The following is a 22581-nucleotide window of genomic DNA, read 5'->3' on the forward strand; positions in this document are numbered from 1 at the left end:
CACTTGTTTAGGTTTTGAAAAACAAGATGAACTCAATTTGATGATCTCAATCAACCAGATGGACCAATGAAACCTCACTTGTTTTTTGAGAAAAAAATGGGGCAGTAAAGGAGATTTATTACAAAGTACAACATGATTATACATAAATATTTATTTAGCATTCTAAAAATCACAAAGCTACCCCAAGAGATGAACGATCTGCATGCAAATGTAAACTATTTCTAAAACTGATCAAGATTCACATAAGGGTGGAATGAATCATAGAAATTAGATGGAAGAGATATATTAGGCTGTCAAAACCATTGCCCTATCAATGCTAGATTATAACTTAAAACATTTTCTATTACTTTGCCTCGTCTTGTTTTAAATGTCCCATAGAAGTGAAAGGATGTGTAATTGACATACTTATCAGCAAAACTTTTAAAAACCTTAACCCAAAAAATAAAAACTTTAAAAATGTCATCATCAGGGTGTCACATGGTACCCATGTGGAAGATGGCTGCCTAGTCCTGCATCTCCTCGTGCCCCACATATTAATTCATCTCTAATAATTACTGTCCTAAAAAATTGGCAATTAAGTTTCTGTCATAAACATTTAAATTAGTCCCCTGGATGAACTTCAAACTGTTGAATGTGGATTCCAATGAAATAATGAGAAGCAACAAAAGACCTAAGTCGGAATCACCTAAGCAGCTGAAGGGGGGGACCACAAGGGCACAGCAGAACATAGCCCAGGATATCGTGGCATTGAAAGAATTCCTCACAGACTGAGCGTATTCAACCTCCAAAGATATTTGTGGCCTCTCTACAGATGTATGTGATGTAAAATCCCAAATGGCTCACTTGGAAAATGAGTTACAAAGAACTGCCAATAAAACCAGAGAAATTAAAGAAGAAACTGCCTCCTGAAAGCTTAGACTAGACAAACTGGAAGAAAAACCAGGACAGCTTAGAGAACAGATCTCCAAGGAACAATCTTCACCTCCTGGGTGCTGCTATGGGTCTAGACTGAGGAGAAAGATATTATAAAAGTGAAAGCAGTTATAAAAAATTTAAAACGAAACAAATGGAAAAAAGGGCAAGTTGATTAGTAATGAATACAAAACAGAAGCTAGGAACTGTAGAAAATTGATGCAAGATGTACCTATTTAAATTGGTATTTCTGTAAATAACCATGCAGGGAAAAAAAAATCAAAAACCTGCCTCTGTCACTGTAATTTAACATATATCTGTAGTTTGAGGTTGTAAATAAATGTGTCTATTCTGGTGGTAGGTTTGTGGCTGATAATTAGTCTGAAATTGACAATATTTTTATAGAAAACCAGACCATTATCAGAAAGTACCACTTTATGTATTGTGACTATTTATCTGTGACAGATCTGAACTGACTGGTAATAGTGGAAATGAAAAACTAAGGTATTTCTAAAAGAAAAAAAAAATTTAGTATGAGTGCCAATATATCCTATTACCAATCCCCAGAATCATTCTGTGTCCCATAAAAACCACTTAGAATGGCGTAAAGTTATTCAAAAAGGAAGGTTACTTATCTGTGACTAGAACCGTTTAAGATGAGGTTCTATACATTCTCACTTAAGGGAACAAGGCTCACTCAGACTCTGGAATATTCTGGAAAGCAGTGTGCACTGGGGCCTATAGAGGAGGGGGATAGATTTATTAGAAACTGGGAAACCTTTTGGGAAAAGAGGAGCCTATATAGAAAGCATGGGCTCTACTTAAACCAAAATGGAACCAGGTTGCTGGCATGTAAAATTAAAAAGGTCGTAGAGCAGTTTTTAAACTAAGGGCTGGGGGGAAGCCAACAGGTGCAGAGGAGCATGTGGTTCAGACAGACATCCCTTAGGGGAGGGTCTATTAATGGAGATTCTCTACATCCTAGGTAAGGAGGAGAGGCTGAAAGATGATAAAATACAGGTAGGGTCTGATGAGAAACAGTTGAATGAAAAAGAGACCTATTCAATTACATAACATAATGGCAGACAGCTGAAAAGTGACATTTTTAAGTGTTTATATACAAATGGTAGAAGTCTAAATACTAAGATTGGTGAACTTGCATGCCTCATATTAAATGAGGATATTGATATAATAGTCATCACAGAAACTTGATGGAATGAAGATAATCAATGGGACACAGTAATACCGGGGTACAAAATATATCAGGAGGACAGAACAGGTTATGCTAGTGGAGGAGTGGCACTATACATGAAAGAAAACAGAGTCAAATGAAGTAAAAATTGTAAATGAATCAAACTGTACCATAGAATCTCCATGGATAGTAATCCCATGCTTGAATAATAAGTAGGGATATACAACCAACTACCTGACCAGATGGGTGATAGTGACTGTGAAATGCTCAGGGAGATTAGAGAGGCTATAAAAATGAAACACTCAATAATAATGGGGAATTTCAACTATCCCCATCTTGACTGGCTATATGTCATCTCAGGATGGGATGCAGACAAAGTTTCTTGACACCTTCAATGACTGCTTCTTTGGGAAGCTAGTCCTGGAAACCACAAGAGGAGAGGCAATTCTTGATTTAATTCTAAACGGAGCACAGAATCTGCTCCAAGAGGTGAATATACATGAACCACTTGGTAATAGTACAGTAACTCCCCACTTAATGTCGTTTCGATCTTACGTCCCCCTGCTCCATTACAGAACATGCTCATTTAAAGTTGTGCAATGCTCCGCTATAACGTCGTTTGGCTGCCTTTGTCCACAGCTGGCAGCCCCCCCATCAGCTCCCCTATTCCCCCCCCCCCCAGTGCCTCCCACCCGCCGGAGGACCCTGCGGATCAGTGCCTTCCCCTGCTTCTCCTGCCCATGGCAATCAGCTGGTTTGCGGCGTTCAGGAGGCAGGGGGGAGGAGCTAGGACTTGGTGCACAGGCTCCCCCTCCCTCCCCTGCCTCCTGAACGCCGCAAACCAGCTGATTGCCACAGGCAGGAGGCAGGGGAGAGGAGCGAGGATGCGGCGTGCGGAGTAAAGGGGGAGAAGAGGCAGGCTAAGGGTGGGGGTCTGGGGGAAAGGGTGGAGTAGGCAGGCCGAGGGTTGATCCCCCCGCCCCTGGTGCTTGCACAGTAGGGGAAGCTGCCGCTGCTGCTGCGCAATGTGCTTCTTCTAGCCTATGGCACCTTCAGCCTCCTTGCCTGCCTCATTGTCTGCAGTGCCAGTGGGCTGTGCCTGTGTGGGGTAAGGCTGGGGCACCTCCCATTCCTACCCAGCAATGATGTTTCCATTGCTTCATACTCAGCAATGATGACTGTAGTATTAAATTGTTTCTTTAAAATTGTTTAAAACTTATACCTGTATTAAATTGCTTGTTTAAAATGTATATAATGCCTTTTGTCTGGCAAAAAAAAATTTCCTTGGAACGCACGCACCCCCCCCCAATTTACATTAATTCTACTGGAGAAATTGGATTTGCTTAACATCATTTCACTTAAAGTCACATTTTTCAGGAACATAACTACAACGTTAAGTGAGGAGTTACTGTAATCATAAGTTGATCAAATTTAACATTCCTGTGGGGGTGGAAACACCAAAGCAGTCCACCACGATAACATTTAATTTCAGAAAGGGGAACTACACAAAAATGAGGAAGTTAGTTAAACAGAAATTAAAAGGTACAGTGCCAAAAGTGAATTTGAAGAACAGCTAGCCAAAGACTAAAGAAGCAACTTTTTTTTTTTTTTTTTTTTTTTTTTTTTATAAAGTACACCCGAAACAGGAAACCTGCTAAACAACCAGTGGGGCCACTAGATGATTGAGATGCTAAAGAAGCACTCGAGGACGATAAGGCCATTGCGGAGAAACTAAATTAATTCTTTGCATTGGTCTTCATGGCTAAGGACGTGTTTGAGATTTCCAAACGTGAGCCATTCTTTTTAGGTGACAAATCTGAGGAACTGTCCCAGATTGAGGTGTCATTAAAGGAGGTTTTTGGAATAAATTGATAAATTAAACAATAAGAAGTCACCAGGACCACATGGCATTCACCCAGGAGTTCTGAAGGAACTCAAAAGTGAAATTGCAGTACTACTAATTGTGGTATGTAACCTATCATTTAAATCAGCTTCTATACGAGATAACTGGAAAATGTCTAATGTGATGCCAATATTTCAAAAAGGCACCAGAGGTGATTCTGGCAATTACAGACTGGTAAACCTAACTGGAGTACCAGGCAAATTGGTTGAAAGTATAGTAAATAACAGAATTAGCAGATACATAGATGAACTCTATGTGTTGGGGAAGAGTAAAACATGGTTTTTGTAAAAGGAAATCATGCCTCAACAGTCTACTAGAATTATTTGAGGGGGTCAACTAGCATGTGGACCATGGTGGATTAGGTAATTTAATATTTTCTCTCCTGTAGGACAAATTCTGCCCTCCGATGTTTGCAACTCTCACTGACTTTTTACTGAAGCCAATGTGATTTGCACACATCTCTAATGACAAAATGTAACCTTTTGGTTTTATGGCGTGTCACAACATCACAAAATATTAACCAATTATCACTACAATATTGTTATTCAAGAAAAATAATCTCTAAACAACCCAGATGGTGGCTTGTTTAAAAAAATTACATGAAGAACTAAATTCATCTTTTTAATTATGGCATATGCAATACACTCAAAACTACATTTTTTAAATGTAAAAATGTTTGACATAAGGCAACATTAATTAAGAGCTTTACCTGTGCCATTAATGCCCATTATGATGGATCCTGTGTAATGTCTAGCTATAATGACTCCTTTTATTACCTGTCCTTTATTGCATATGCTCATAGAAAAATACAACATTCATTTCTAGGAAACTGAACATTGCATAGAAGCTCCAGGTATTTTTTTCCCTTTAGCTGTAGAGTAGGTTTGATTACTTCAAGAAAAATTGTTCATATATTGTTCCCTAATGTACAAATCTCTCTCATAAACACATCCAAGTACATAAAGTATGGTTAATGGAATACCTCAGGAAATTAATCTGAATTTAGTCCACAGAGGAGTTAGGTAAGGTAAGATGAAAAAATCTCCTTCTGTATAGAGCCCACCAGCACGGAAACTGGGCTGTATCTAGTAATACCTCAGATACATTTTCTGAGATAGCCTCCCCGCTAGTTCTCTTATCTTGACCCCCTCAGCTCCATGGACACCACACCCAAAAAGACACATAATATTGTGGACTGACCAACAGGTTACAGCCTGACAGATCATGTCAACAGCAACAGACTCTTTTGGGCTATGAAGTGATGAAATAAATGAGCTCCCCACACACAAAAGTTCAGGATGTCCCTGTAATATACTGATTTATTTAATGCAGATGCACAACTATTTTGCTTTGACTGAACAGAAAGCCTCTCCCTTCCAATCCTTTTTTTGGGGGGGTGGGGGGCATCTTGTACAGTGCAAAACGGAGTCTGATTTAGAAAAATCCTGAGTCCAGCACAAATACATTTTTATTGGGTTGAACTACATCTAAGGAATGCCGTGGGGCGTAGGGGAAAAGGTAAGCTTTACGGTAGTGTTTCCCAAATTGCGGGGGTTCACCACTGGTGATGTGTGAAGGATTAGTAGAAGCGCTTGTTGGAAATTTTTTGACAACAATTTTTGAACTGAAACCTTTTTGTGGTAATTTACCAGTTTTGACAAAAGTTTTGTTAAGAAAGGTTTCTTAGGTCGGATGGACTCTCTAGTCACTCCTCAGTCACACAGGGAGGGGTCACTGTACAGGGAGCTGCCCCTCCGTCCACCCAACCCCTATGTATCTGCAGCCCCCGCACACACACACACACACACACACACAGATCCCCGCCCCCCTACCAACCCTCATACCTCCGCACCTGGAACATTCCCACCAAGCTGCCAGCACCCAAGTCTCCACCCCACCAAGCCTTTACTTCGCATTCTTCTTCTGCATGGTAAAATTTCAAAGCTATATTAAGTCAATGTTCAGTTGTAAACTTTTGAAAGAAAAACCATATTGTTTTGTTCAGCTTGACGAACATTCCAGAGTTATGAACAGCCTCCATTCTGGAGGTATTTGTAACTCTGAGGTTCTACTGTATACTGAGTGGAACAAGCCTGCAGGTAGTGAAGGTGAAATCTGGCATGCAGAGTTACATACACGTGGTCCAGGAGCTGAAGCAGGCATGCATGGTTGTCATTGTGTTGGACTTGTGGCTTTCAGAAATGAAGGCTACAGACTAATACCTCTCCTTTGGAAGATAAGCTATGGCTGTCCTGGTATTGAGGTCTGCTCTTAGTGAAATTTATGTGCTGAATCAGTTATAATGATGACTTGTCCAAATATAATTTCAGGCCTAGATGGGAGAAAAAGTCTGATGACTAGGATGATGTGTTGGACCTGGTCGCTTGATGGTGCATGAACTAGACTATTGTCCAGGTAAGGAAAAATTTGAATGCCCAGATCCTTGGGACTGATAAACTGAACAGAAGCACCATGTACTGGTACTGGTTGGTGCCCACCATAAACTGAAGATCGATCATGAGGCAAAGATTCATTGCTATGTGTAAGCATGAGTCTTGTAAATCGAGGTAAGCATACCAATCTCCAGGAAGGGATAACAGAAGAGAGGATAACCATTCTGAACTTGATTTTCTTGATAAAATAGTTCAGCTTTTGTAGATCTAGAATGGGGCAGAGGCCACCAGATTTCTTTGGGACCAGTAAGTACTGGGAATAGAAGCCTCTATGCTGGTAAGGATTTTCTTCTGTAGCTTCTCATTCTAGAAGACAGCATAATTCTCATGAGAAGGATCCCTGAAAAGGGATGGGGAATGGGAAGGAGGTGCCTTGGATAACATATCCCTCTTTTACTGTGCTAAGTACCCACTTGGCCAATGTGATGTTTTCCAAAGCATAGTAAAACAGGGAAACGCATGATCCAAAGGAAGGAGAAATAATCAAAGCGCCGCCATCGACTGAGAAGTCAAAACAAATGCTTCGAGGATACAGTTGTCTGGTGAGAAGGGCCTGTCACAGCCAGACGGCTGGTGACATGGAGGAATGTTAACCTTCTCTTAGGAGCATACTGAGGGCTCTGATAGAAAGAGGGTGTGGAATAAGATTATGGGCTAAACAGTTTTCATAGCTGGAGTGTAAATTCCTAGTGCATGAGAGAATCTTTCAGTGCGCACACAGCATCGACTGTTTTGGCAGAAAACAACTTAGACGCCTCAAAAGATCAATCTTCTATTGTACTCTGCAGCTTCTTTGGAATGCCAGTAACTTGCAGCCAGGACGAATGGTTCACAAAGACTGCAGTGGTGGGGCAGTGTCAGCGGCATCTATGTCTGCCTGAAGACATATACAAGCTGTAAATTGACCCTCAGAAATCAAAGATAGAAACTGGCCCCTATACTGCTCTGGCAACTTATCAGCAAACTTAGAAATGATAGAGAAATAATAAAATTGTTTTTAGATAAAAGAGCCTGATAACTAGCAACCCTTATTTCAAATGTGGAAGTGCAAAAAGTCTTACAAATCATATAAATCTGAGCTATTAAATTCCTTATCCTTCAGAGAGGCTTTAGATTGGGATTGATGAGACCGTTTATTAGTGGCTGTGATCAGCGTAGAATCAGGAACTGGGTGGTTAAAGAAATCATCAAAGTCTTGATGAGGGACTTGATATCAGTCAACTTTCTTAGCCTTACAAGGTATATAAGAGAGGGTCTGCCAGAGAGTCTTTGCTAGATCTTCACTCATAGGAAGGGCAACCCTTCCTGGAGTAGGAGTGTGTAAAATATCCAGAAGGATGTGTGAACACTCTGTACAATCTCCGCATGGACCCCTAAAGAGGTAGCCACCCTCCTCATGAGATCCTGGAAAAGTGAAGTCTTCTATGGGAGGTGTTGACACCAGAATAACCACTTCATAGGATGAAGAAATGTGGAGAGGAATGTCCAATGACTCCTTCAATAATTCTCTGTCCTCCATGGGGTCCAGCACAGCAAATTGAGGAATAGTAGCAGGATGCTGAGAAAATAACTCCTGCAATAAAGAAGGTGGAGACTTCCTCCTAGAAAGTAAATGAGACAGAGGTCTAGAGTCTCTGTGGTCAGCCCAAGACCAATAAGGCTATGGGGGGTATGGCATACATGGAGTCATCTATGGGGCACCCCAAGCTGGACTCTCCCTGTAGGGAACCCAATCCTGATCTTTACATCAAGTATTGGAAGACCTGTAGGGTTAGCTGAAAGATCTGGAAGGAGAAACGGGTTCTTCCCTTTCAGAGTCTGAAGAAGAAACAAACCTCTTCAGAATAGGGAGGAGCAGTTCTCAGTGGGGTCCTAGTGTGTGTTGTCAGTGCGTGGGCACCACTGGTGCCAGTGTAACTACAGAGTGGGTCAACATGCTGGGTGTGTCAATGGAGTAAACAATGCACAGGTCTCCATCAAAGGAGAGTCAGGTGGAAAAGACAAAGAAGAACTTATGCCAACAAGAAAACACGCAGAGTAGAAGTGTATTAGTGCTGAAGCACATGGAATCGGCTGAGGAAAGGAAGGAGGAGTTGGCAGAGGTGATGACACCAATCTTCATGGCCCCAACAGTGCCATCTCAGATGGGACAACTGAGTATTTAGATTTGTGAGGCTTCAAACCAATACCAGAGATTTACAGGAAGATTTTCTTGGAGGAAACCAATCCGTAAAGGAATGTTTGGAATGCTTTGAATCTGACTGAGAAGATGAAGTGTGATGTTTGTCACCCAACTTGTGCTTTGAGTAAAAATCTGCTGGAGGGATGGCTCCAGAGTTCAGTCTATAACAATCAGGGCCTGGTTCAGATACAGGTCACATCACCTCTTTCATGAGGTGAATATTCAGACTACAGTCTCTCTGTTTTTTTAGTTCTGCTGGGGAAGGAGGTGCAAATGGGGCATTAGTCCCTCACATGCCCCTCACCTAGACAGGTCAAACAACTGTCACTCAGAAAATTATTTGATATATTTTTTGCAATTAAATAAAGAATGCAATATGTATATTAATATTGCTGCTCAATAACAGGGAGAAAAAGTCTGAGGGCACTAGGATTATTACAGCATGTCACCCGATTCCATGCAAGACTCTCATCCATGTTATCAGGAAGTGTTTAAATATTTTAATACTGTCAGAAGGTTGAATCTACTAGCAATATGATATGGGAGATTTGGCTAAACAGAAATTTTTCATAGCAAGGATTGTTTTTGAAATGTCTAATGAGCAAGACATGGAACTTTGCATAAAGATTCTTGGTATCTATTTCTGGTTATGTCTCTGACTTCTTATGGCAAGTCATTTTCAATTTATTGTGGTTCAGTTTACACATCATCATTAGAGATATATAATATTACAAACCCATGTCACAACATTTCTGTGCATTTTCAATAATTAGTGATGACAAAGCATCTGAAATCTCTGGATGAAAGGCACTATATATGTGCAATGTATTATTATTATTATAATCATCATATTATTAGGGAACCTTAAGAGGCCAAAGCACCATTACAAAATAAGTCTATAATGAAACAGACCACTCCAAAAAGGATTGGGGAAGGAGAGATATGCATTAAAGTCAAGTGCAAAATACTTCACTTAGAAAGGAAAAATCAAATGCACAACTGCAAAATGGGAAAAACTGGTTAGGTGGTAATATTGCTGAAAAGGCTCTGAAGGTTATAGTGGAAGACAAATTGAATAAGAGTTAACAATGTAAGGTAGATGTGAAAAGGCTACTATTCTGGTGCGTATTAATAAGAGTGTTGTATGGGAGGGAATTCTTCCACTCTATACAGCACTGGTGAGGCCTCAGCTGGAGTATGTCCAGTTCTAGGCGCCACATTTTTGGAAAGATGTGGAAAAATTGGGAGATAGTCCAGAGGAGAGCCACAAAAATGAGAAAAGGTTTGGAAAACCTGACTAATGAGGAAAGGTTAGAAAAACTGGGCAAGTTTAATCTTGAGAAAAGAAGACTGGGGGGGAGTACTTGACATCAGTCTTCAAACCTTAACATATTTGTTATAAAGAGAACAGTGAATAATTGTTCTCCATGTCGACTGAAGGTAGGACAAGAAGTAATGGGCCTAATCTGCTGTAGGGAGATTTGGGTTAGATTTTAGGGAAAAAAATTGAACTATACCAGTAATTAAGTTCTGGAAAAAACTTCCAAGGGAGCAATCCCCATCATTAGAGGATCTTAAAAGCAAGTTGGATGAATACCTATCAGGGATGGTCTAGATGTACTTGGTCCTGCCTGAGTGCATGGGGCTGGATTTGAGGACTTCTCAAGGTCCTTTCCAGCCCTACATTTCTATTGTTCTAAGCATAACTTTAAAAAATATTCTCAGCATTTTAAGGCTAAATCATGATTTCATTACCACTTTGCAGACTTTGCTTTTGGAGAGAACTAATATAATTTTATATAACACCAAACTTCTCTGCTCTTCTGCATTCCCCCAAAATTGGGGAAATAGACAGGATTTGCAGCATACCCATATGACTCAGATTAAGACAACCATTATATTAAGACCTGAACATCGTGAAAAATCTAAATAAAATATAGTGCAATTAATTAAGAAGTCTATAATTATGTTAAGTTCTAATTGTTTTCCCTTTCAGTAACCTTATTAAATGGTGATATATATTATAAAATAAAATGTGTCATAAGGCTGCTATATATATCAAGCATTTATTAAAGGATATAATTTTCCAGCAAACATCTAACTTGCTGTTGATCTCCAGACCTTTTGCCTGCTGTCTCTCTTCTTCCAGTTGCTTTGGGTTTGCAAACTGTATCCTTTCACCAGGGGAATCTGGGAAACTCTCGAAATTAAACTTGTCAACCTGGATAGCCATACTGACATGGGGAAAAAAAGAAAGAAAAGAAAAGAATTAATACAACAATTTTGTGGGAATGTCTCCCGCAGATCATTTCACAGACCTTTACCAAACCAAAGAAAAAGGTATTATATATTGCTTCAGTAAGAGTAATCTGGATCACAATGATGCATTAATACTATGATTCATAGTACAGAACATTGAAAGCAAGTTATGATCAAAGATCCATATTGGTAAATTGAGAAAACACTGGGGATCCCTTCATCCCTGAAACCTGTTCATTTCACTGGGGCTCCTCAAAACTCAACAAACCTGCCACTAGAAAACCTACCAGCAGGACTTACTTTTCCAAAGCGATGAAGATACATAGGATGCAATAACAACATTTGGACAAATGGTTACATCCCTAAAACTTGGTTCAGCAGAGATAATACTTTCTTCATTTCAGTTTTTCAACTTATTTTAGTTCAGTTCAATGACTTAATTCAAAGTTAAGAAACCAACTGGGAGTTGAAAAGCTAGGAAAGCTTGTTTTCTTCTTTCAGTCTCTGAATCAAAAGTGAGAGAGGATGAGATCTACTAATTCTAAAATCTTGAAAGACATGGCAACCACAAAATCAGTTCAATTCACTAACTACAGATAATACTTGCTTGTTTAATAAATCAGTTAGCTTTAAATGAAACGTATGTTGTGATAAATGTTTTCTTTTAGATATTAAACATATTAAGGTAGTATTATTTAATAAAAAAATTAAAATGCTGTTTTGTGCCTTTTTGCTGAATTTCCATCTAAATAGAGTTGGACATATCACGAGTAAAAAAAAAAAAATTTTTTTAGTAAAGAAGAAATGTGGTGTTCTTCATTTTCTAACATACTAAAAATGAAAAAATTAAGAATGTGAATAAATGAAATTTAAGCTATATAACTGCTTAAATAAATGTATAGCTATAGTGTATCCTCCTGGTTAGCAAAAGGAAGCACCACATTTAATGTAAAGGCTATATTTAGTAGCAAATCAACATGCTTTAATGGTTATCAACCACGAGAATCAATCTTTCTTTAGGAGAATAACTAAAATGTGCAAATGCAAAAAAAGAAGTTAAGTTAAAAATAATTATTTAAATCAAGGTTTCTTGTTGCTTATTTAAATTATGATTAAAATCGGTGATTTACATCACTTTGATTTAAATAAATCCACCCTGCTTAAAATATGAGTACGCTAGTAAGAAAACACTATAAATTACATTTTAGCAACTGAACCCCATACAGCATCAAAGTAAATGTAAAAGAAAACCAAAAAAAGAAAAAAAATTGTAGGAATATCAAAATATGTCCCTGAAATTAATTTTAACTTTTGTTTCCTTCAAAAATTATACTTATGAAACTCATAACTTAAAACAGGGGTGGGGAACCTACGGCCCGCTGCTTCATTTCATCTAGCCCATGGCAAGTCCTTCGGGGCTGGAGTCACAAGTGCTGGCTCGCCCCACTGTGGGAGGAAGCTAGGGTTGCCAGGCCGTTAAAAGTCCAATAGGCTCCGTGCAGCTCCTGGAAGCAACCAGCATGTCTCTGCAGCCCCTAGGAGCAGGGGCAATCAGGGAAGCTCTACGCGCTGCCCCTGCCCCCAGCGCCGGCTCTGCAGCTCCCATTGGCCGGGAACCATGGCCAATGGGAGCTACGGGGTGGCACCTGTGGGCGCAGGCAGCACACAGTGTGCAGAGACCCCTGGCCCCACCGCCTAGGGGCCGGACATGACGGCCACTTCTTGGACCGGTGCAGAGCGGCAGGCAGGGAGCCTTCCTTAGCCCCGCTGTGCCACTGATTGGGAACCGCCTGAGGTAAGTGCCGCCTGGCCGGAGCCTGCACCCAGATCCCACTGCCCTAGGTCAGAACCCCTTCCTGTACCCTACTCCCTCCCAGAGCCCACCCCCCCACCCCAACCCCCTGCCCCAGTTCGGAACCCCCTTCCACACCCAAACCCTGAGCCTCCTCCCATAGCCTGTACCCTGCACCCTCTCCTGCACCCCAACCCTCTACCCCAGCCCTGATCCCCCTCCTGCATCTTAACTCCCTCCCAGACCCCACATCCCCACCTGCACACCAAACACCTGCCCCAGGTCAGAACTCCCTCCCGCATCCTAGCTCTCTCCCTGCATCCCCACCCACACCCAAACCCCCGTGCTCCAGCCCTGAGCCCTCTCCTGCACCAAAACTCCCTCCCAGAGCCCACACCCCAAACCTCCTCCCACACCTCAATCCCCTGTCCTAGCCCTGAGCTTGCTCCCGCATTCCAAACCTCTTGACCCCAGCCCAGAGCCCCCTCCTGCATCCCAACCCAGAGTCCGCATTCCCAGCCGGAGTCCGCACCCCAACTGCTTGCCCCAACCCGGAGCCCCCTCCTGCACCTTGAACCCCTCATTTCTGGCCCCATTCCAGAGCCATGGGGAAGCCCTGAGCCTCCGCCCCCCTACCCCGCACGGGACTGTGCGTGGCCCACAACTGATTTTTTCTGTGGGTCAGTGGCCCCAATAGAAAAAAGGTTCTTAAAAAATGATGAAATTACCACTAAACACTGACATGCCCCTGCATATAGATGTACAAACGAAGACCCCAGCACCCCAACAAGTCACTTTACAACATGAATAAAAGACTCCAGAGTGTGGACATGCTGTTTAATATAACTATGCCAAAAGTAGCTTAACACACACACACAAACTTCCTAACATAAACCTACAAATTTTGTAAATGCAAAACCTATATTTACTCATGCACATGAGATAACTGCAAAAGAACCCAATTTCCACGCAGCCGTGTAGATTTTGTACATTAAAACATTTATAAGCAAAACTCATGAAGTCTATAGCTTCAACATAATTACTTTATCAAGCATATGGTGAGGCATGAAAACAAATTAAAATATTATGGTATAGTGTGTGCTAAACAAACAGATATTAAGCTATAAACAACAATTATATAAAAAACAAGAATTTACACCTTTCTGAATGTAGCGTGAAATGGGTTTTCCTGGATCCAATAGAATGTGTTTCCTGTCAAAGTATCATGAATAAGAAGCCCTTTCTGAAATGGACTGCTATGGAAAAATTAATTAGTAAAGAATTAAAATACACTACTTTGGACAACAACAAAAAATGAATGACTGCTGATGACTTTGCTCCTAGGCAAGACAGAATGAAAGAGACCAGCTGTTAGCATAATTCCTGTGGCAATACAACTCACCCAAGAGCAGGAGTGTCAAGTACATTTCCTAAGGTTGGAGGGAACTACATTCGTTTCTGTTCTGTACCTCAGCAAATTTCAAATGTGGAAATATTTTTCATGGATGTATTAAGACAAGCAAATGTAGAATAATGGAAGTAACTGAAGTAAACAACTTACAGATTTTTGTTGGAGAGGGAGGTTTATTGAATTTGTGATGTTTGCTTAATTTTTTAATTGAAAAATCCCACAAAATAGAAAATGTTTTCTATAATAAAGATTTATTTCAGCAAATTCAGTCTTATTTCTAGCCATTGGTAAATGTAGGACAAAGCTTTGGGGCATCCCAAAGTACAGGGAGTAACTTAGGCCTGGTCTACACTAGGCGTTTATATCGAAGTTAGCGCCGTTACATCGAATTAACCCTGCACCCGTCCACACCGCGAAGGTATTTAGTTCGACATAGAGGTCTCTTTAATTCGACTTCTGTACTCCTCCCCGACGAGGGGAGTAGCGCTAAATTCGACATGGCCATGTCGAATTAGGCTAGGTGTGGATGGAAATCGACGCTAATAGCTCCAGGAGCTATCCCACAGTGCACCACTCTGTTGACGCTCTGGACAGCAGTAAGAGCTCGGATGTTCTGAACTGCCACACAGGAAAAGCCCCGGGAAAATTTGAATTTGAATTCCTTTTCCTGTCTGGCCAGTTTGAATCTCATTTCCTGTCTGGACATCGTGGCGAGCTCAGCAGCACTGGCAACGATGCAGAGCTCTCCAGCACTGATGGCAGTGCAATCTCAGAATAGAAAGAGGGCCCCAGCATGGACTGATCGGGAAGTCTTGGATCTCATCGCTGTGTGGGGCGATGAGTCCGTGCTTTCCGAGCTGCGATCCAAAAGACGGAATGCAAAGATCTATGAGAAGATCTCTAAAGACATGGCAGAGAGAGGATACAGCCGGGATGTAACGCAGTGCCGCGTGAAAATCAAGGAGCTGAGGCAAGGCTACCAGAAGACCAAAGAGGCAAACGGACGCTCCGGATCCCATCCCCAGACATCCCGTTTCTACGAGGCACTGCATTCCATCCTCGGTGCGGCCGCCACCACTACCCCACCACTGACTGTGGACTCTGAGGATGGGATAGTGTCCACGGCCGGATCCTCGGACATGTTAGCGGACGGGGAAGATGAGGAAGGAGATGAGGAGGACGAGGCAGTCGACAGCGCTCACAACGCTGATTTCCCCGACAGCCAGGATCTCTTCATCACCCTTACAGAGATCCCCTACCAACCCTCCCCAGCCGTTACCCCAGACACAGAATCTGGTGAAGGATCATCCAGTAAGTGTTGTAAACATCTAAACATTTATTTGTAACAGAACATGATTATTAACAATTTAAAAAATGGGTTTCTCATGATTAGTTTGATTAACTTAACGGTTCAGTCATGGGCAGTGCAACTATTTGAAAAAAATCTAGCAATGTCCGGTTTTGCATGATTGTCCTGCCCAAGCCGCTCTACTGTTTAGTCCCTGCTACTGCAGCTACAGTAAGATGCGGTCTATATGTCCGGGGATGGAGCAGAAATCCTCCTGGGACATCTCAAGGAAGCTCTCCTGCAGGTAATTTGAAATCCGCTGCATTAGGTTCTTGGGGAGAGCGGCCTTATTGGGTCCTCCGTAGTAGGACACGTTGCCGCGCCACGAGACTAGCAAGTACTCTGGAATCATTGCTTGGCACAGCATGGCGGCATACGGCCCTGGTCTTTGAAGGCTTTCCCGGAGCATTCTCTGTCTGTCGCTCTCAGAGATCCTCATGAGGGTGATGTCGCTCATGATGACCTGCTTTGAATGAGGTAGGGGAATGTTAGTGTTGGGACTGCTTTACCGTTCCTTTACAGAACTGTAACCGCTGGTTTGCAGCCACGCGGTGGAGGCGGGAGAGGGTCAGCCGAAAGGGATCGTTCCCGGGGACAGCCGCGAGGGTGTGGGACAGGAGCAGACTTCCTGCTTGCCGGATTGCTGGCAGCAGGGACCGACATTGATTTCAATGTGAAATGAGGCCATTGCTAATATTAAAGTTTTAAGCTGCCACGAATCTACGGCTTACCATGTCTGCGTGCAAGAGCAATTCCGTTGTCCTGACAGGGTTCTCAAAAGTGCTCTGCAAAACCCCAGACACTGAATGCGAAGGCCGAGAATTCGACCTTGTGCTGAGTGCGCATGTGATAGGTGCTGTGCATGGTCCTGTTCACAGAGAAAGACTATGTTCTTTGTTCACAAGTACATTTAGCTTTCTGAGGAATTCACTCCCTTTTTCCCATTCCCACAGCCCCATCTGCGACTGTCTCACAACCTAGCCTGTCATCACACTCCCAGAGGCTAGGGAGGATTAGGCATAAGAAGAAGAGGACACGGGAGGACATGTTCTCAGAGCTTATAGCCTGCTCCCGAGCCCAGGCAGCACAGCAGACCCAGTGGCGGGAGAACTTGTCCCAAATGCACCAAGCCAACATGGATCGGGAGGAGAGGTGGCGTCAGGAAGACCAGCAGGCGACTCAAACCCTGCTTGGACTACTGAGGGAGCAAACGGACACGCTCCGGCGCCTTGTGGATGTTCTGCAGGAACGGAGGCAGGAGGACAGAGCCCCGCTGCAGTCCATCTCTAACCGCCCTCCCCCGCCACCAAGTCCCATACTCCCTTCACCCAAAGTGCACAGAAGGAGAGGCGGCAGAGTCCCTGCTAACTCTCACTCCACCCCTGCAGAGAGCTCGAGCAGCAGAAGGCTCTCATTCCCCAAAGTTTGACAAGTTCTTTCCTTCCCGCCTGACACAAGCCCCCGTCCAAGTTTCACTTCCCAGTCCCATGTGTAGTTGATAATAAAAAATATGTTTCTGTTAACTACTGTTTCCATCATGTTCTTTTGGAGGAGGGGGGGGAAAGGGGGTTGGTAATTGGACAGGACAGTCACCTTTGGCAGGGTACATAGTAGGGGGCAGGCACAGCAGCAGGGCACATACATAGTGCAGTGATGCAGTGACTACTTACCCTGGTTAGTCTGGGAGGTTCTTTTCATGTTATGTGGTGGGGGGTGGGTTGCTCTGTGACTTTGTGTCAGGGGAGGGCAGTTAGAGATCTTAAGCGGCGGTCCTTAGGCAGGATCACAGAGCCACACAGCAGGGGATCTGTAACCGTCCCACCCCTGCCACAAACTCACATAGACCCCCCATACACACAGTCCGTATCAGGAGGGGTGACAGGCTCCGTTGAAAGAACCATCCCACCGCAGCGGAGCCTGTCAGTCCTTGAGTTTAGAAGCTGCATTCGCGCGACTACACTACACCCGCTCCGCACCACAGTCTGCGTCCCAGTTTTAAAAAATTCCCGCGAAAACAGTATTAAAGAAAACGGTGTGCTTTAACAAAGTAGAACTATTTTTATTTTGAAACGTGTGTTGGAAGTGGGGTGAAGGCTTCTCTGTACACAAAATTAGAAAGTCACAGGTTACCCTGCTCACTCAGGAACTTTGCTTTCAAAGCCTCCCGGATGCACAGCGCTTCCCGCTGGTCTCTTCTAATCGCCCGGCTGTCTGGCTGTGAGTAATCAGCAGCCAGGCTAATTTCCTCAACCTCCCACCCCGCCATAAAGGTCTCCCCCTTGCTCTCACAGAGATTGTGGAGCACACAGCAAGCTGCTATAACAATGGGGATATTGGTTTCGCTGAGATCACAGCGAGTCAGCAAGCTTCTCCATCTCCCCTTGAGACGTCCAAAAGCACACTCCACCACCATTCTGCACTTGCTCAGCCGGTAGTTGAAGAGTTCTTTTTCAGTGTCCAGGGCACCTGTATAGGGCTTCATGAGCCAGGGCATTAGCGGGTAGGCTGGGTCCCCGAGGATGACTATAGGCATCTCCACATCCCCAACAGTTATTTTGTGGTCCGGGAAGTAAATACCTTGCTGCAGCCGTCTAAACAGACCAGAGTTCCTGAAAACACGAGCGTCATGAACCTTGCCCGGCCATCCGACATTGATGTTGGTAAAACGTCCCCTGTGGTCCACCAGTGCTTGCAGCACCATGGAAAAGTAGCCCTTTCTGTTAATGTACTGGCTGGCCTGGTGGTCCGGTGCCAGGATAGGGATGTGAGTTCCATCTATGGCCCCACCGCAGTTTGGGAATCCCATCGCTGCGAAGCCATCTATGATCGCCTCCAAGTTTCCCAGGGTCACTACCTTTGGCAGCAGTACATCAACGATTGCCTTGGCTACTTGCATCACAACAACCCCCACGGTAGATTTGCCCACCCCAAACTGGCTCGCGACTGACCGGTAGCTGTCAGGCGTTGCAAGCTTCCAGAGGGCTATGGCCACTCGCTTCTGGACAGTCAGGGCTGGTCGCATCCGGGTGTCATTGCGCTTCAGGGCAGGGGACAGCAACTCACAAAGTTCAAGGAAAGTTCCCTTCCGCATGCGGAAGTTTCGCAGCCACTGTGATTCATCCCAGACCTGCAGCACTATGCGGTCCCACCACTCAGTGCTTGTTTCCCGTGCCCAGAATCGCCGTTTCACAGCATCAACATGACCCATTGCCACCGTGATGTCCTCGGCGCTGGGTCCCCTGCTTTCTGAGAGGTCTGTGCTACTCTCAGACTTCAGGTCATCACCGCGTTGACGTAGCCTCCTCGCCTGACTTTTCTGCATCTGCCTCAGGGCAACCTGTATGATAAGCTGCGAGGCGTTGAGAGCGGCCACAACTGCAGCGATGGTTGCAGTGGGCTCCATGCTCACAGTGCTGTGGCGTCCGCGCTGTCAATGACTTGAAAAGTGCGCGAAATGATTTCCCGCCGGCGCTTTCAGGGAGGGAGGGAGGGCGGGAGTGATGGACGGATGACGACAGTTACCCAAAAGCACCCTGGCCCCTTTTTTTTTTACCCAGAAGGCATTTGCGGCTCCACCCAGAATTCCAATGGGCGGCGGGGACTCCGGGAACTGTGGGATAGCTGCCCTCAGTGCACCGCTTCCAATGTCGACGCTTTCCCCGTTAGTGTGGACTCACAAAGTCGAATTACTGTCCTTAGTGTGGACACACACGTTCGACTTTGCAATATCGATTCCAAATATTCGATTTAAGTAAAATCGAACTACTCTCGTAGTGTAGACAAGGCCTTACAGTCATAAAAGTTTGAGGTGGAAAGAGGGACCCAGAAAACAGCATCAAGCTAGAAACTAAATGAAGGCTAATTTACAGAGAAATTGTTAATGCTCCATGATTCTCCTCCATAGTCAAAGAGTATAGGTGGGGCAGGGAGCCAATGGTGGCACAGTTATTGATCCTGCAGGCTACCACTGAATAGGAGTGTCACCACTGCAGGTCTTGCTGGAGCCCTAGGCATAACGGACAGTATGAACCAAAATCTATGAACCAGAGTAGACCTGGCCTTGACAGAACAGCAATACACTAGGTATGAGTCAACCAACTATTAGTCAACATTCCTGACCTGAGAGGATGGTACAAGAACACCCAGAGTTCTCAAGTAGCTATGCAAACAAATTCTGAAGAGATGGTGCTGAACACATCAACCCCTCATAGAATAAGGATGGGATAAGCAGGATAATAGATGAGCATATTTTGTTTGAACTAGCAGGTATAAGGTGTTAACTAACAACATCTGGAGTGTAATACCTAACTTGTTTGTATCAATGTATAAAAGTAGAAGGCATAAGAGAGGCATCTTTGTACTGGTCTAGGGGACAGCATACTGCTATGCTGATTGAACTGGTACCTTGTTGCAGGCATACAAGTATTAGTGTATCTGTAGCTCCTATGGGGCACTAGCGCTGTCCTTTGTAAACAATACACCTGTCCAAGCACTTTCAGCACTGAACCAAGCCTGTGGTCTCTTTTTAGAACAACACTGAGGTCTGCTGAATTAGCCAGCTGTACTCTGCGCTAGTGCAGCTAACAATGGAGCCCCAAGAATAGCAGCACTAGCAGCATTAACAACTTTGCAGCACTTGTAACACTCCACAGCCACAACGACCATCAAAACTTTTTTAAAAACTGAGAAATTTCTATAGTAAATCAATGTTTTATTTAGCTTTATCACACCTTTAATCAAATTCAATTGCTAAGAAAATTCCTTCCCCTTCAACTGGGAGGCAGAAATAACTTGCCTAAAAGCTGAGGTAATTAAATCAATTTGGAGGAAATAAACACAAATATCCTCCTGCATTAAGACAGTAAAAAGAGCCAAAAACATTCTTCAAATGCTTTGATGACTTCAAGATTAGACATATACAAAACTATCACTCAGCTCATGAACATGTAAAATGCATATGTTGTGGAAATATATTCATGCTAAAGAGTATAATTTGGCCTAATCCTGTTGAGAACGGCTGTACTAAACTTCCAGACATGATTCAGAGAAGCTCAATAGAGACACACAAAAACTTTTTGGGGGGCAAACCAACTCAATTATAGTCTAAATGACAAAACATTAAGGTATTATCATTTAATTTAATGTCAAGGTACCCAAAATATTTATGATAAAGAGACAAGGAAAGATTTGAGTTATTTGTGGGCATGTGCTTTGCAATGAAATGATTATCAGTGATAAATTGCTGTTAATGATAACATTTGCTCAATATGTGATGGCCCTCAGGGAATTCATCTGCTGCGCCTTCCACAAAATATAAAATGGAAATGTTAAACTGACAAATCACATCAAATTTATGAGACCCTCCCTGAGCTCCATTCATTAGTCTTCCACTTTTTATTTGAGAATCCTATTATTTCATTGTCTTTCTTGTCAGTATCAGGTATTCATCCCTTGTAAGACTGTAGAACTTGTATATAATAGTTAAAGAGAGTGAGTGGGAAAGAGCACTGATCTCCCACCTCTAATAAAAGCAGAGGAAGATCTTCCCTTTCTCTACCTGGTTGAGTAAGTAGTGACCCCAGACTGCTAATCCTCCTCCTTGATTTTTATGGTGAAAGCTCCCAGTCCTGTTTAAATCAATTTTAACCAATCCTTGCACCTATGCTTAGGTGTATGATATATGCTGCACTGACAATGATATCACATTGAGGGAGACAGGTAGCACAATATAGTAGCATCCTGAGAATAAATGTTATAAACCGTGAGGATGAGGTAAAGCATCATATAGTGTAATCTGCAGAACAATAGAACAGGTACAGTACTATACTGAATGTACCTGGGGGTGCAGGAAGTGGAAAGAATCAGAATGTTAGAAAGCCATGACAAAGGAAAGAATCTTTCAAATATTCTTACATTACATAACCTTTCAGTGCTCCTATTACTAAAAAAATTCATATCAAGTTCTGTCACTTTCCTGGTATTGTATCATTAAAACTCCTTTACCATTTACTCTCAATGTTTACTGAAATGGAAGGCTTTAATCTACTAAAAATCAAATATATAAAAAGGAAATGCCTCGAACATCACATCTACCATACATCACGAAGAAAATCTATAGATACACACACAGAGGCTGTACTTCCACTGCAACATGCCTTGACTTATCGATTTTTAAATGCTGTATGTCACCTTCTGTATAGCATTGCCTTAACAAATGTGTTTTGAATTTTATAGATAAAAAGTGTGCATTGTATTATGCTTATTATTTTAAGAACTTAAAGATGTTCTAGTTTTGAAGTCATTTTGTAAAAATGCACTAATTGATAGCCTCCAAATAAAAAGCAGGAGATATAGGAGGGGAATGCATTGCACTTAGTTTCAACTTGATCCTTGCACTGTGAAATAAACAATGAAACAGAGACAAGGTAGGTGAGATAGTTTATTTTACTTGACCAACTTCTGGTGAGAGAAACAAACTTTTGAGCTTACACAGAGCTCTTCTTCAGGTCTGGGAAACATACTCAGGATGTCACAGCTAAATACAACATGGAACAGATTATTTAGCATAAGTAGTTAATGCATATTTCAAGGGACCATTCAAGGTGAAGTGTCCCATTAACAACCCCCCACTCATCAGGGTTGGAGGGGGAAGAAGGGATGCGGGGGAAGAAAGGAAAGATGCTGGAGAGGGAGTTGTTAGTGGATTATAGATTGTTGGAATAAGCCATACATCCATTGTCTCTATTCAGTCCATGATTTTAGTGTCTAGCAAAAGCTTAAAATCATAACTTTGCTAGACACTAAAAAACATGGATTGAACAGAGACACTGGATGTATGGTTTATTACAACAATCTACAACCCACTAACAACCTTCCCCACCCCCAGCTGCTTTTCCTCTCCAATCATTCCTTTCTCTGCTCAGACTGGAGGGGTGCTAACAAGTCACTTCACCTAGAATGGTCCCTTGAAACATGTGTCAACTAGTTATGCTAACCAATTTGTTCCATCTTGTATTTAGCTGTGACACCAGGAGTACATTTCCCAGACCTGAAGAAGAGCTACGTAAGCTCGAAAGCTTGTCTCTCTCAACAACAGAAGTTGGTCCAATAAAAGTTATTACCTCACCCA

General features: G+C 42.9%; 1 protein-coding gene across 1 annotated transcript in view; it reads right to left on the minus strand.

The window, feature by feature from the left end:
* Positions 1 to 22581, minus strand: part of TRAPPC9 (trafficking protein particle complex 9) — a gene marked incomplete in the record, with an annotated part of 827606 nt that overhangs the window by 399857 nt on the left and 405168 nt on the right. Inside the window, 1 exon segment of the mRNA XM_034763666.1 lies at positions 10723 to 10876. Coding sequence (XP_034619557.1) covers positions 10723 to 10876 — 154 coding nt within the window.

Source organism: Trachemys scripta, chromosome 2 (assembly GCF_013100865.1).
Source record: "Trachemys scripta elegans isolate TJP31775 chromosome 2, CAS_Tse_1.0, whole genome shotgun sequence".
Classification (NCBI taxonomy): domain Eukaryota; kingdom Metazoa; phylum Chordata; order Testudines; family Emydidae; genus Trachemys; species Trachemys scripta.